At 43.2% G+C, this 16,274-nt stretch overlaps 1 protein-coding gene across 1 annotated transcript in view; it reads left to right on the top strand.

Moving 5' to 3' along the window:
• The window catches only part of LOC142302123 (uncharacterized), a 119,637-nt gene extending 103,585 nt beyond the window's left edge, over positions 1 to 16,052 (top strand). The window contains exons 7-10 of the mRNA XM_075343208.1: positions 2,675 to 2,712; positions 5,685 to 5,731; positions 9,511 to 9,588; positions 14,194 to 16,052. Of these exons, the coding sequence (XP_075199323.1) occupies positions 2,675 to 2,712; positions 5,685 to 5,731; positions 9,511 to 9,588; positions 14,194 to 14,316 (286 nt within the window). The 3' untranslated portion in view covers positions 14,317 to 16,052. The remainder of the gene's footprint in view (positions 1 to 2,674; positions 2,713 to 5,684; positions 5,732 to 9,510; positions 9,589 to 14,193) is intronic.
• Positions 16,053 to 16,274: the final 222 nt, after the last annotated feature.

The raw sequence follows: 16,274 nt of genomic DNA, 5'->3' as shown, positions 1-16,274 counted from the left end.
AAATATTCTAATTCTTCCATGAGACAAATTTTCTCTTGTGACCTCTTCCCCTTGTGCCTCTTCCTGCCCCCCCTACGGATGCGTTTCCTAAAGGGGCAGGATTTGGCCCAACTTGAGGGGTCACCATTCTAGAGGGGCCTGGAACCACATCCTCAGAGCCACTGGACTCCGATTCAGTGGTCCAGTACCCTCTTTCCTGGTTACCCAATTTTTTGTTTTTTATATAAGGTTTTCTTTTATAATTTTTAGTGCGATCTTTTGTCCAACAGAAAATTTGTCCCATTTCGTAATCTTTTTTATCTCTCATAAACTTTTCTCTTTTTTTAATTTTAATCTCTGTCTGAGTGTCAATCAATTTTTTGTCCAAATTCTGTATGAATGTTAACCATACACCCTCAGTGACACGTGAACGAGTGTCTTTTTTCAAAACGTCCAGCTGTATGTTCAGAGCTGAATATTCCTCCTCATTTTTCTTCAAGACCAGCTGTAGCAGCCTCATGGAACAATCATGCTGAATGCTCTCCCATTCTTTAGTAAAGTTTTTATCATCTTGAAAATGGGACAATGTTTTTATCACTCGGAGGCCCCTAGGGACCCTGCCGCAATCAACATAAGACTGTAACGACTTTATAGTCCAAAATAGACGCACCTCTCTGTCAGAGAGGGAATATATCTTATTTTCGAGTGTTTTAATGCCAAGTACCTCAGTGTCCTTTTTTAGATTGCATTCCTCGAAAAAGGAAGCCGCATCGATCCTCCCCGCCTGTACACCTGGAACGTCCACAGAACTTGCGCTTTCATTGTCCATCAGTTCCATCGTGGCCACCGCAAATGTGATAAAACACACAGTCTCTTGCGAACTTTGGTACTGAGCCCGGCAACAGCGTGCAAAAAAGACTCCAGAAAAGAATCCAAATATACTGTAGCAACAAGTGAACAAGTCCTGCACCGCCTGCCCTCAGATTACCTCCAAGTTCAGTGGCTCACGTGCTGATGACTGCCATGTAGCGCTGGTTTGCAGGCGCAGCGTGCTGGTCGGTATTGAGCAGCTAGGAGATCCAACAACAGGAAGATGAAAAATCGACCGCAAACAGCTGCTATGCCAAACAATTTCTTTTTTATTCAAGCGTTCTTTTCATCGGTGCAGATAAAAATGCGGGAGGTGACTAGGATGCGAGTCCCTCCAAAGGGACCTAAATTGTTCATAGTTAGCACCAGTGTGCTCAACACCCCTGAAGAAAAACCCATCCGGCGTGCATAGAGTGGGGTCAACAATGCTCTGACGCACGCCAAGAGCCTACGTTGGGGGTTTGATCGCGGCGGGTCCCCCATGGAGCAGTGTAATGGACACCCGGCAGGGAGCCACACTGGACTCTTATAGTAATGTTTAAGTTTGTAACGTTCAAGTAATGCGCCTCCCATAATGGGATGAAATGTTCTAACATGTCATGTTTGTTTCTACAGTCCGGGAGTACTGAATTTAACTAAGGGGGAGTGTGGCGCCCCAGGACCTGGTCGCCACAACAGCATTGCCCTCCCAAAGGGTTAATGCTGAGCCTGGAGGTAATTGGGAGATCTATTGGCCAGTAAGTTAACACCCAACACAGTTCTCCCTCCAGCCAGCAGAGGGAGCTCTGAACCTGGAACTTCAGGGAGCATTCCTTAAGTCTGGCTGAAGGGAGGAAGTAGTAGTTAGTCTGGAGACAGGAGTGAAAGAGGACAGATGGAGAGTAGTGCTGCCTTGTGGAACTGGGGCCTAGAGCTGGAATAGCTTGGCCCAGTGAAGCAAGAGGTGCAGAGAGGCACAGAGGAGACTCGGACATCGGAGTCTGTGGTTGCCAGGGCATAAAATCCATCCCTGGTAGCTGAATCCGGAGGGCAGGAGAGCTGCAAGCCCCCTGGCCCAGAAGCAAACTGAGGGTACAGCTGCATCCCAAGGGCCTGGTGTGGACTCCAGCAGAGAAGCACCAGAGAGGGCCTGCGCAGTCTACCCCACAGAAAAAGGGACGAACCACCAGTCCCAGCAGCAAGAGGGCCATTGCTAAATTAAGAGTGCAGGGTCCTAAACAGCAAAGAAAGATTAAGGAGTAGGCCTCATACTCAACTGGCCAAAGATCACCCCAGGCACTTCCAGGCCGGCCGGACCACCTTTACCATCTGTGACGGTCTCCCTGGACTAAACTTCTGCCGAGTAAAAGAGGAGAAGGTAAAGAGACTACTGTTTGTGCCTGTTTCTTTCATTGCTTGTCGGCCCTGCACCGTGCTAGTCACACAACACCATTGACTTCCACAAGCACCAACTGTGTCCCGGGGCACCGCTCCACCTGTGGGGAGCAGTACCACCATTGCTGCCACTTCATCACCCCGGAGGCCTTACACAGCAGCGGCGGCTTAATAGCCGCATACCACAGGTGGCGTCACGAACACAAACTTAAAGTCATCAGCCACATATTTAACTGACACCCACCAGGGCCACGGAGCCGGGCCCCACCACCACTGACTACCACCGGACTAGTCCGGCCCGGCACCGGGTGTCCCATAGCCCTGGGGTGGGCGAGTCACTAGCAACATCGCTGCGTGTAAAGCAGCCTTAACTGTATGTATGTGCAATGTTATTTAGCCAAGTACATTTTTTCTTAATTAATGAGTGTTTTCATGATTTTTCCCTTCCTAGACCAAAGCAAATAAAAACCTCTGATAATGCAGAAGAGGGTAAGTGATATTGCAATACTCATTAGTATTCTTGAATTTATTTTATTAAAAAAATAAAATAAAATCAATTTCTCTATTCCATTTTAAAGATGCATCCTGAATCTAAAAGGTTTCTTCATTAGGAAAATGTCTACACTTCTTTTGGCTGATTTTCCATGATGACTATTTGGTGCATTTTTGATGTTACAAATTTTGTGAACCCAATGGGTAAATTAGGTTAATTGTGTTTTTTCATTGTATTTTTGTGTCTTGTTATAGTATTTTTTTATTGTCTTTTTTTCACTACTGCAGTTTGTCTCTTTTTCTTATGTCATGTTTTAAATGTGCTTTGGATATTTCCTGTTTCTTGTGACTTTATTAATAAAGTCATTTCTGAAATGCATGCACTCTTATTGCATTCCAGCTGCTTTGAGGGAATTTGTCAGCAGCTTTTTCCTATGTAATATGAAGACAACATGACATAGGTACAAATATACTGAATTCAATGATGTGTCACTTTTCAGGTTGTGTGCTGTTGTTTACTTAAGGCTTCTTTCACACGTCAGTGAAACACACATGTCATTAACTGACATGTTAAAAATGCATATGTCCTTCCATGTGCTGTGATTACACAGCACACATGTGTTATCCATGTGCCATCCATGATCCATGATTAGTGATAGCACATGAAGATCATGTATTCCAAACTCACCTGTCCTCGCTCCTGCTGTCCGTGGTGCTGAATTTCCAGCTCTGCTGTGTCCGGCTGCGCGGTCTCCCTGCTGAAGCTACTTCCAGGTTGGCTGTGCAGTAAATATTTATGAGCATAATTAGCCAGCTTGGAAGCAGCAGCCAGCAGGGGCCGGAGACAGCATCGATGGAGAAGGTGAGTATAAAAATTATTTTATTTCAAAGATACATTTTTTTCTGGTACGTGTTACATGGATCACACCACAGTGTGGTCCCTGTGACATCAGTGATGCCAGAAAAAACAGACTTGTGTCCATGTGGAAATAAGGACACGCGTGTACGCTGCATGGAAACACGGTCAGTGAAAAATCACTGATGTGTGAGCAGACCCATTGATTATAATGGGTCTGCGTATATCAGTGATTCTGGTACGTGTAAAAGCTGCCACATATGTACCAGAATCACTGACGTGTGAAGTAGACCTAAAATGAACATTTTATCACCAATCACTGCTCAGACTACACCTCATGCACCTGCTAGTCCGAACACGTCCCAGTACTGATTAGCAGCCCATCATCAACAGGCAAAGGATAATATACACAGTTGAGTGGGTGGGCGAGATTAGCTCTCCGAGATCTGCTTCATTGGACATCACAGAATGCTGTGTAAGAATGACTTCACCCAGTGAACTAAAGGCCGCTTTACACACTGCGATATCGGTACCGATATCGCTAGTGTGGGTACCTGCCACCATTGCCCAGACCCATCACACATACTTACCTGCCTAGCGACGTCGCTTTGGCCGGCGAACCGCCTCCTTTCTAAGGGGGCGGTCCGTGCGGCGTCACTAAGTGGCCGCCCAATAGAAGCGGAGGGGCGGAGATGAGCGGGACATAACATCCCGCCCACCTCCTTCCTTCCACATTGTGGCCGGCGGCAGGTAAGGAGAGGTTCCTCGTTCCTGCGGTGTCACACGTACCGATGTGTGCTGCTGCAGGAACGAGGAACAACTTCATTACTTGTGCAGTAACGATAATTGAGAATGGACCCCCATGTCACCGAAGAGCGATTTTGCCTGTTTTTGCGACGATGCAAAATCGCTCATCGGTGTCACACGCAACAACATCGCTAATGTGGCCGGATGTGCGTCACAAGTGACCCCAACAACTCCGCATTAGCGATGTCGTAGCGTGTAAAGCCCCCTTAAGTAATATATAAAGTCAGAGTCTCTTTTCCTACATTATGTTCATCTCAGATGAGATAGCAAAAAGCTGGTGACTAATGATGGGCGAGCAGTGTAGTGCTCAGTGCTCGGTACTCGTAATGGTGAGTGAACACTACGATGCTCTTTACTGGAGTCAAGCAGGTCCAACGCTTGGATGGGCTCAACTCCAGTAACGAGCATTATGGAAGTCAATGATTGGGCAGTTCAACTCTCCGGCCACATACAGCCAGCCATACACACAGGGTTTCTGGGGGAGAGAGGGCTTTTTATTGTTTGTTTTTTGGATACACTACATCCGAAAACAACAGTGAGAGCCATTCAGAAACTGCAAGTGCCTCTTACTAGAGCCTGTGCTTTGTGTTTGACGTTTCATGAAGGATACTTCTGAGCACCGAGCGCACCCAAGCACTTTGATGCTCGATCACGTTCGCCCATCATTATATAACACATTATTATTATTATTATTTATTTATAGAGCACCATTGATTCCATGGTGCTGTACATGAGAAGGGGGTTACATACAAAATACATATACAAGTTACAGTAGACAGACTAGTACAGAGGAAAGAGGGCCCTACCCTTGCGGGCTTACATTCTATAGGATTATGGGGAGGAGACAATAGGTGGGGTGTAGGTCAGGCGGCAGCTCCGCACGGTGGTCGGGCGGCAGCTCCGCACGGTGGTCGGGCGGCAGCGAGTTCATTGTAGATTGTAGGCATTTCTGAACAGGTGAGAAATGATATGTGTGAACATACCCTAATAAGTAATTAGAATGAATTGATTATATGTCCTTTGTCTATAAGGAGAATTAACATAATAACATAAACCTCTCAAGAATGGTTAAAGATGGATAACATGACAAGGGTGGATAAGAATCCTAATCCCCCACACAGAAATTCTGATGATGTAGATTAAGAACATTACTAAATCTGGGTAAATTGTAATAAATATTAAATCACAATTCACATTCTAAGAACATATTACAACCTGCAAACGCCAGGCTTATACTTAATTTTTTCTTTTTTTTCTATGTCTCGATTTTGGCTTATATGACATATTTTCTATTTTTTATTTCCAGAGGAATTACCTTTAGAAGAAAGGCCATATTGTGAGATTTCAACAAAGGTCAGAATCTGGGTTACCCCAAATATATTATATTGCTCCTTTGGTTTCTATTACTTCCTATACTTTGAGAACCTGATATAAATTTTATGTGACAGAATTGGTAGGCAGCAAGTTGAAGATACATTTGTGTATTGAGTGGTTCAGAAATGTTTTTGCTAAAGATATGTACTGAGATATTTCCATAAGAAAGGTATCAGAAATAAATTAAAAAAAAATGATAGTCACTTTGCCCCTCACCTGTTCTGGCACCAAAACCTCCCCAGTACTTTGCTGCCTGCTCGCTTGCTCTCTCCAGCTCCAGTCTTGTCTTTCATCTTAAAACCATGATTTTCATGCAGGACAATGCTCCATCACATGCATCCAACTACTCCACAGCGTGGCTGGCCAGTAAAGGTCTAAAAGATGAAAAAATAGGGACATGGCCCCCTTGTTCATCTGACCTAAACCCCATAGAGAACATGTGGTCCCTCATAAAATGTGACCTCTACAGGGAAGGAAAACAGATGAGATCTGGTCACAATCAATAATTAAACCTCACATGTAGAATTATTTGTCTGTGGAAGAGAAAGTGCACATAGGGTCTTACCAGGTATAAGGTTTCGCAAATATGGTGCCAAAGCCACACTCACTTCTTGAAGTTGTGTCAGGCACAACTCCTTGATGCACATATATCAAAAAATGGTCAGCATCAGCACCGAAGCGAGAGATAAAACAATATGGATAAAGGAATCCGGGTTTAATGCTGCGCTAGAAACCACATGAATCCAGGAGTATGTGATGAAATCCTTATTCTTTATTTCTGCAGGTCTACGCGTTTCAAAGACATATCCGTCTTCTTCGTCTTTTGTCCTGATGAAGAAGACGGATATGTCTTTGAAATGAGTAGACCTGCAGAAATAAAGAATAAGGATTTTATCACATACTCCTGGATTCATGTGGTTTCTAGCGCAGCATTAAACCTGGATTCCATTATCCATATTGTGTTAAACCTCACATGTAGTGAGAGGCACAGTAGTCAAATGTTTCAGGGTCAGATACCAGGAGAGTACATCAAGATTAAGAGGATAAACAGAGGCGTAGTCAGATCACGGTCTGGAGTCAGAATGCATGGAGTGTAGAGGATCAAAGGAGAGGGATGAAGCAAAAGGTCAGTCAAACGAAGTCAGAGGTCTGGTAGTAAAAGATCAATCCATGCCTCACAGATAACTGAGGAAAAAGAACCACTGAACAAAAGGCTAAGACTGGCAGTGCTCTGGGATAAATTGCTCAGTCAAGTAGCTGGGCAATTACTGGGAACAGGGAACATCTGAAAAATTCCAGCACCACCAAGTATGAGATTGGATAACTGGGCTGTCAATGAAAACACTGACGACTCAGCACGCCCCAGCTCCAGGTTGGATGACTGAGCTATCACTTACCCAACTGACAGCTCAGCATGCTTCCCTGATCACTGAGAGGATGAATCGTGACATGTAGACTGTTGATTCTTAATCAGTTCCGGAAGCACTGAAAACTGAAAAGAAGAACTAGTCTAGTAGGAAACCAGGTTGGGAGCCATGGAACCATCACAGGTGAAGGGTACTGTGAGGGCATAGGGATATTCTGAGCTATAAGTCATATCCCTATAGCCGCCATCTTGTGAAGCTTCAATCAGTGTGCTAATGAACCTGAGGAACCTGTCTGGTTAGGAGTAGCTTGAGCAGAAAGCAATCCCATGTGATATGGAAATTAGTTGAGCTGTGAACACAAAAGGAAAGGAAGACCCCCTTCTGTGACACTGTGGAAGAAGTTTCTTACTAATTAACATGCCTCTGTACTTCTAGACAGACCGGCACCAGGAATAAATGTTCAATATCTCGTGAGCCGTGCTTCCTATAAATATGTCAAGCAGAAATATGGCATCGGGGCAGGCTAACAACTCCAGCACATATTTTATATAAGTGTGGGACCTCTGTAGGTAGCCCAAACTTGATATTGGATACTGCTTATGACAGGCTGCAGACCACAGAGACTCTCCTAATAGCATTACCACAACTGCCCATGGCAGAAATAACAGGCTGCAGATCCCAGTCACATATCTGCTAGCATTCCAAATACTGTCAATGAAAAGAGTGAAACTATAATCTATCTCTATTCATCTCAGGTGCTAGTTACTGATGAAGGCCATGTTTGGGCCGCAACGTCTGACTTGACTAAACTGAGTATGAAATAATAAAAAATCATCATATTTTACTGAATTCAGGAGCGCCTTGTATATATTACTACTGTACATGGTCTGGAAACCTACCTGAGCACCCTGGTAACTAGAAATTCGGTAAAAGTGCCTTATCCTTTTGAACAAACTTGATATTGGGCAGTGGGGCACCAGCAAACTAGCCATGCATCCTATCATTTTGAAGGTAAATTCCTAACTGAAAAAATGAGAGCATTGGCGTCCACCTACGACGTTCATCGTAGGCAAAACTATGGCCAATAATCCCTTTGGATATTATTTTGACTCAAGGCAGGGAGAGTGGCAGTGCTTCCCTCTGAGGTCACTAAGGTAGGAGGGGACATGGATTGAGTCAGGTTGATAACCTCAGTGCAGCCATTCTCAGGTTGTTCTTGCTCGGGGTCGTGTGTCTGAGAATACATGTGAGGAAGTTCCTGGAAACCTGGTCGAACAGTGCCCCCCTGTGGCCAGACGCATAAGGTAACTGCATGATCTGCCTCTGTTTGTAACCATGCCTTATTTGTAGATGTACTCTGACCTATGTATATATTTTGTAGATTCCGTATTGTATATATTGTAGTTTCTACTGTGGCTTAGGCCGATTAAAATATATAATTAATCTTGGGCTGTTCTGTTATCTCGATCTTGAATCCCACGTCTGTGTGCTCGGCTTATTAGTTACTGAAATCGGTTGGTGGCAGCGAATTTATGCTAAGGATCATTTTGGGCGGCCAGTGCGATTTAGGGAGGTTTTTATATATTCCGTCCGCTGAGGTCGGGGGAATATATACCTTACTCTCACCGGGAGCCCTTCAGTTATCGGCATAGTAGAATAGCGGCCTCCTTGCTTATTGTCGGGCAATTCTATAATTGGCCTGACTATAAGAGTGGCGCTAGAGAGCGCGTCACGTGCGCTGTTTGTCGGTCGGACGGGAGGTAGAAAGGAAGTGCGTAATTTCCGCTTCCTACCCCCCGTTCGTGGCAGGTACGGTGAACATTATGATTTTATATTTTTTTAACACTTCCCAGGCTGAAAAAAAATCCAATAAAATGGCGGCCAGCTGGCTACCAATTTGCTTCATTTGAATTAAATAAAACTGTCTGATGATTCTGACTTTTGTGACATTCTAAGCAAATTTAATTTTCCTTGAATTGATTCCTTCATCTCATGTTTTAGAAGAATAATCTAATGTGAACCCCCACGCTTTGAACTCTTCATGCTAAACTTGGTTTCCCATATAGAAAGTGGTGTCTGGTGGTTCTCTTTTTTCCGCGAGACAGACTCAACCGATAAAAAATTGTACAGTCTGCACCTGTCCGGCTCATCATATAAGCTGGATAGAAGTGATAGAGATGAGTAAAATGGGTAATACTGGGTAAGGTTCTGACAAAATTTAACTGAACTGATCATCAATTTTGTCTTTATCAACACTTCCTATTGATGAGGCCCAAAATAGAAGGTATACTACATTTTGTAATATTGTCCATCGCGGTTTAGCTTTGAAACAGGATATTTTGCCACTGAAGATTTTTGATGATGATTCTTAATAGAAATAATTTCTTTCAGAACACAAAATATACTCAGTCAATGGAGGGCAGAGACGATGAAATGGAAGAGATGATGGAGAGGAAGATCGATGACCAGGTAAGCGGCATCAGATATAACGAGCATGAACCATGCCAGCAGATCCTCTCCTCTATTTTCTGTATATACCGTTGATTATGCTGTTCATTATCAGGGGAGAGCATGTCATTGGTGCAACCTGTGCAGCCGCACTGGGACCCAAGAGGGAAGGGGGCCCCACTATCACTTCTAAATAAGGTGGAATTATGTACTATGAAGAGCTAATGGACTGCAAAAGGTCCAGATAGTGTTCTTGCACAGGGAATCTCTTCTGTCTGTGTCCACTAGTGACGAGGGAGAAATTCAATTTGTTATGTCATTTTATTATTTTCCAGTCATTTTATAGCTTGAACTGTAGACTTAGGGGTACTTTACACGTTGCGACATCGATAGCATTGGCTAGCGATGCCGAGCGTGATAATACCTGCCCCCGTCGCACATGCGATATGTGGTGATTGCTGCGGTAGCAAACATTATCGCTACGGCAGCTACACACGCACATACCTGCTCGGCGACGTCACTGTGACCGCCGAACAATCCCTCCTTCAAGGGGGAGGTGCGTTCGGCATCACAGAGACGTCATCGCGACGTCACTAATCGGCCGGCCAATAGAAGTGGAGGGGCGGAGATGAGCGGGACATAACATCCCGCCCACCTTCTCCCTTCCGCATTGCCGGCGGGACGAAGGTAAGGAGATGTTTGTCGCTCCTGCGGGTTTACACACAGCGATGTGTAGACCTGCAGGAACGACAAACAACATCGTACCTGCGGTCAACCCGAAATTATGAAAATGTCCGACGCTACACAGATCACCGATTTCCAACGCTTTTGCAATCATTTATCGGCGCATCTAGGATTTACACGTTGCGATGTCGTTACCGGCGCCGGATGTGCGTCACTAACGACGTGACCCCGACGATATTCCGGATGCGATGTTGCAACGTGTAAAGTCCCCCTTACTTAGATAAGCAATTGTCTGGGATGAAGTGTTAGGTTACATATACACTGGCCGATAACCAATCAAATTCTAACCCTCCAGCTAATGATGGGCGAATATGCTTGTCTCTGCTCGATACTCGATTGAGCATCAGAGTGCTTAGGTACGCTCTGTGCTCGGCCGAGTATCGCAGATGCTCAGATATGTCATTTATGAATGATCCAACACAAAGAGTAGGTTCCCTTCACTGAATGATGGGAACCGGCACCTCAGTGAGAGCCGCTTGCAGTATCTGAATGGCTCTCACTGGAGGTAAAAACAAGTTGATTGGATGATGTGTGTAAAAGAAAAACCCCAGCCCACCATAACCCGGAAATACTCTGTTTATGGCTCTATGTGAGCAGAGAGCATGAATGCCCAATAATTGACTTCCATTATTCTCGTTACGCGAGTTGAGCCCCTCCATCCAACCTGTTCGACTCAAGCATGTCTGATCTATGAAGAGGTGTACTCCTCTTGTTTGGCATGCCTGATTCATGAAGAAGTGTATGCCTCTCATCTGGAATGCCTGATTCATGAAGAAGTGTATGCCTCTCATCTGGAATGCCTGATTCATGAAGAAGTGTATGCCTCTCATCTGGAATGCCTGATTCATGAAGAAGTGTATGCCTCTCATCTGGAATGCCTGATTCATGAAGAAGTGTATGCCTCTCATCTGGAATGCCTGATTCATGAAGAAGTGTATGCCTCTCATTTGGAATGCCTGATTCATGAGTGGATGTATGCCTCTTGTACAGAATGCCTGATTCATAAAGAGGTGTATGTCTCGCATCTGGAATGCCTGATTCATGAGTGGATGTATGCCTCTTGTACAGAATGCCTGATTCAAAAAGAGGTGTACGCCTTTTTTCTAGCATACCTGATTCATGAAAAGGTGTTCGCCTCTCATCCGCCATGCCTGATTCATGAATAGGTCTACGTGTCTAGTCCGGCGTGCCTGATTCATAATGAGTTGTATGCCTCTTGTCCCCATGCCTGATTCATGAAGAGGTACACGCATCTCATCTGACATACCTGATTCATAAATAGATGTACACCGCTCATCCGCCATGCCTGATTCAGGAAGATGTGAATGCTTCTCATCCGCTATGTGTGATTCCTGAAAATGTGTACACATGTATGTTTCTCGTTTAGCATTTACGATTCATGAAAAGGTGTGCGCCTCTAGTACGGCATGTCTGATTCCTGAAAAGATGTATGCCTCTCATCCATCATACCTGTTTCATGAAGAGGTGTACGCCCCTTCATAAATAAGAAACATCCTACTCCAGCCCATTTAGCAATAGAGAGGGGTGCACAACATTAACAGAAATAAACACTTGAAATAGATCCCTCTGTGTGTAATGACTCTATATAATATATAGGAATAGATCCCTCTGTGTGTAATGACTCTATATAATATATAAGAATAGATCCCTCTGTGTGTAATGACTCTATATAATATATAAGAATAGATCCCTCTGTGTGTAATGACTCTATATAATATATAGGAATAGACCCCGCTGTGTGTAATGACTCTATATAATATATAGGAATAGATCCCTCCCTCTGTGTGTAATGATTCTATATAATATATAGAAATAGATTCCTCTGTGTGTAATGAATCTATATAATGTATAGGAATAGATTCCTCTGTGTGTAATGACTCTATATAATGTATAGGAATAGATCCCTCTGTGTGTAATGACTCTATATAATATATAGGAATAGATCCCTCTGTGTGTAATGACTCTATATAATATATAGGAATAGATCCCTCTGTGTGTAATGACTCTATATAATATATAGGAATAGATCCCTCTGTGTGTAATGACTCTATATAATATACAGGAATAGATCCCTCTGTGTGTAATGACTCTATGTAATATACAGGAATAGATCCCTCTGTGTGTAATGACTCTATATAATATATAAGAATAGATCCCTCTGTGTGTAATGACTCTATATAATATATAAGAATAGATCCCTCTGTGTGTAATGACTCTATATAATATATAGGAATAGACCCCGCTGTGTGTAATGACTCTATATAATATATAGGAATAGATCCCTCCCTCTGTGTGTAATGATTCTATATAATATATAGAAATAGATTCCTCTGTGTGTAATGAATCTATATAATGTATAGGAATAGATTCCTCTGTGTGTAATGAATCTATATAATATATAGGAATAGATCACTCTGTGTGTAATGACTCTATATAATGTATAGGAATAGATCCCTCTGTGTGTAATGACTCTATATAATATATAGGAATAGATCCCTCTGTGTGTAATGACTCTATATAATATATAGGAATAGATCCCTCTGTGTGTAATGACTCTATATAATATATAGGAATAGATCCCTCTGTGTGTAATGACTCTATATAATATACAGGAATAGATCCCTCTGTGTGTAATGACTCTATGTAATATACAGGAATAGATCCCTCTGTGTGTAATGACTATATATAATATATAGGAATAGATCCCTCTGTGTTTAATGACTCTATATATAATATATAGGAATAGTTCCCTCTGTGTGTAATGACTCTATATAATATACAGGAATAGATCCCTCTGTGTGTAATGACTATATAATATACAGGAATAGATCCCTCTGTGTGTAATGACTCTATATAATATATAGGAAAAGATTCCTCTGTGTGTAATGACTCTATATAATATATAGGAATAGATCCCTCTGTGTGTAATGACTTTATATATAATATATAGGAATAGATCCCTCTGTGTGTAATGACTCTATATATAATATATGAGTTTCCCTTTTTGTAGTGAATTACTGAAATAAAGTAACTTTTTGTTGATATTCTAATTTACTGAGATGCACTTGTAAAGTTGCCTATTAAGTGAGTGTAAGAGTAAGAGTTAGGCGGGCTTTGCATGTTGCGACATCGCAAGCCGATGCTGCGATGTCACACGCGATAGTCCCCGCCCCCGTCGCAGATACGATATCTTGTAATAGCTGGAGTAGCGATAATTATCGCTACGCCAGCTTCACATGCACTGACCTGCCCTGCGACCGTCGCTCTGGCCGGCGTCCCGCCTTCTTCCTAAGGGGGCGGGTCGTGCGGCGTCACAGCGACGTCACACGGCAGGTGGCCAATGGCGGCGGAGGGGCGGAGATGAGCAGCATGTAAACATCCCGCCCACCTCCTTCCTTCCGTATAGTCGCTGGCAGCAGGTAGGAGATGTTTCTCGTTCCTGCGGCTTCACACACAGCGATGTGTGCTGCCGCAGGAACGAGGAACTACATCGTGCCTGTCGTGGCACCGGCATTATGGAAATGTCGGAGCCTGCACCGATGATACGATAACGACGCTTTTGCGCTCATTAATCGTATCATCTAGGATTTACACACTACGACATCGCAAATGACGCCGGATGTGTGTCACTTTCGATTTGACCCCACCGACATCGCACCTGCGATGTTGCAACGTGCAAAGCCGCCCTAACAGTAAGTGAAAATACTGGAGATATCTGCCTCTTATAAGTTTATAGAAATATATTTTTACATATAAAACGATAAATACATTTCTAAGAGTCTGCCAGTGCCGGGCACGCTGCATGATTTATTACTATTTATTGGAAATATTAATATACAGTATATTTATATTTCCTCGTAGGAGAACATTCTTTATACTGAACTGAACAAAGCCAAGCTGCAACCAAGAAATCCATCTTCACAACAAAAGCCGGAAGAACAAACTGTCTACGCCGCGGTCATCAGTCCTCAGTCCAGGATTTAAGTTCAGCAAATCTGTTGAATTTAGACAGAAAATTCAGATTTTGCTTTGAGTTTTTATGATGTGAATCAAATGCGCTATAAACTGTTATACTATAAGGATCCATACGCCAGCGGATAACAAACATATGTATAAATCTCTAATATATAGATTTGAATATATGTATGTATGTATGTATATATGTGTGTATGTATGTATGTATGTGTGTATGTCAGCTAAAGAAATCTGCACCGTCTCATTTACCATCACGAAATTTTGCAGAGATGCCTCATTTGACTTAGGGAACATCATTGACTATGTTTTAAGGGGAAATTTTAAAGCCGCGCTTTACAGTTATTCGCCAAAAAACCTGCATCCATTAAAGTCAAAGGAACTGGGAGCCACAATGCAGCCTGAACTTCAAAAGAATGTTGGCATGTCACAATGCAGCCACTGAAAAAGAGAAAGACAGGAAAAGACAGACACGGAAAGGGACAGACAGGGAAAGAGACAGACAGGTAAAGATACAGGCAGGAAAAGATACAGACAGACAGAGAAAGAGAGAGACAGACAGACAGGGAAAGAGACAAACAGGGAAAGAGACAGACAGAGAAAGAGACAGACAGACAGGGAAAGAGAGAGAGACAGACAGGGAAAGAGACAGACAGGGAAAGAGACAGACAGAGACAAAGATATAAAGAGAGAGACAAAGAGACAGACAGACAGAGAGCGACAGACTAAATGGTGCTTACACGCTGCAACATCGCTAACAATATATCGTCGGGGTCACATTGTTACTAGTGACGCACATCCGGCGCCGGTAGCGACATTGCAGCATGTGACACCAAGGAGCGACGATCAACGATCGCAAAAACGTCAAAAATCGTTGAGTCGTCTCTCCTTTTCATAATATCGTTGGTGGTGCATGCCGCTGGTTGTTCATCGTTCCTGCAGCGTCACACATCGCTATGTGTCACACCAAAGAATGACGAACATCTCCTTACCTGCGTCCACCGGCAATGAGGAAGGAAGGCAGTTGGCGGCATGTTCTGGGTGCTCATCTCCGCCCCTCCTCTGCTATTGGGCTTACTGACGCAGCAATGACTCTAGTGATGTCGCAGCATATAAAGCACCCTAAAGACTGGGAGAGAGGGGGAAACAAAGAGACCATTGCTATCCTGGGCAACGCCGGGTACTACAGCTAGTCAAAAATAAAGAAATGTACGCTCACCACATCCTTATCTGCTTCGCAGACCTGTTTTGGTCAAGTCATATTCTTCCGGTGCCGTCTTCAATGGACCACATTCTGAAACACCCATTATCTTTGGTGTCTCCTGCGCTGACCAGATCATGGTGTTATGTCAACATGTGATACACATTTAGACATTGCATGGCATGGGTCAAGGTCTAAGGCAGCCGCCCGGGAGTCCTTCTCCTAAAGCCTGAATTGCACTAACGGTGCTTGAGATTTTTTTTATATAATATATACTATAGCTGGCAAGTGGCTTCCTAGTGGAAACATCTTGAGGAATGGACATGCTTCTTCTTTTAACCATTTCAGAGTGTCCAAACCATGAAACGGTTAAAGGAATGACATAAGATAAAATATGTACACAGCAATGTCGTTTTTACTTTGCTGTGTGTTACTTGTATATTCATTTTTCTGGCAGGTTTGCAGCGTTTTTTTCCCAGCAGGTTACAGGTGGAATCCGTCATATAAGATGCTGTATGCACAAACTGTGAAATAAAAGCATTTCCTTAAGCAGATTGTCCTTGGAAAACTCATTTTATGTGAATGTGAACATAGTATCTAGCCTAGCAATGCTGCTATAATAGTAATAATCATAATATTACGTTTAATTCCTAAGCACCAACATATTCCACAGCACTGTACTGATCAAAGGGGACATGTATAGACAATAAAGACATTACAGAGTGATTCATATCTAACAATTCAAACAAGAGGAAATAATAGGAGTGAC

This window comes from Anomaloglossus baeobatrachus, chromosome 4 (assembly GCF_048569485.1).
Source record: "Anomaloglossus baeobatrachus isolate aAnoBae1 chromosome 4, aAnoBae1.hap1, whole genome shotgun sequence".
Lineage (NCBI taxonomy): Eukaryota > Metazoa > Chordata > Amphibia > Anura > Aromobatidae > Anomaloglossus > Anomaloglossus baeobatrachus.
The sequence above is the reverse complement of the archived record's forward strand: the minus strand, read 5'-3'. Positions and strand labels throughout refer to the sequence as shown.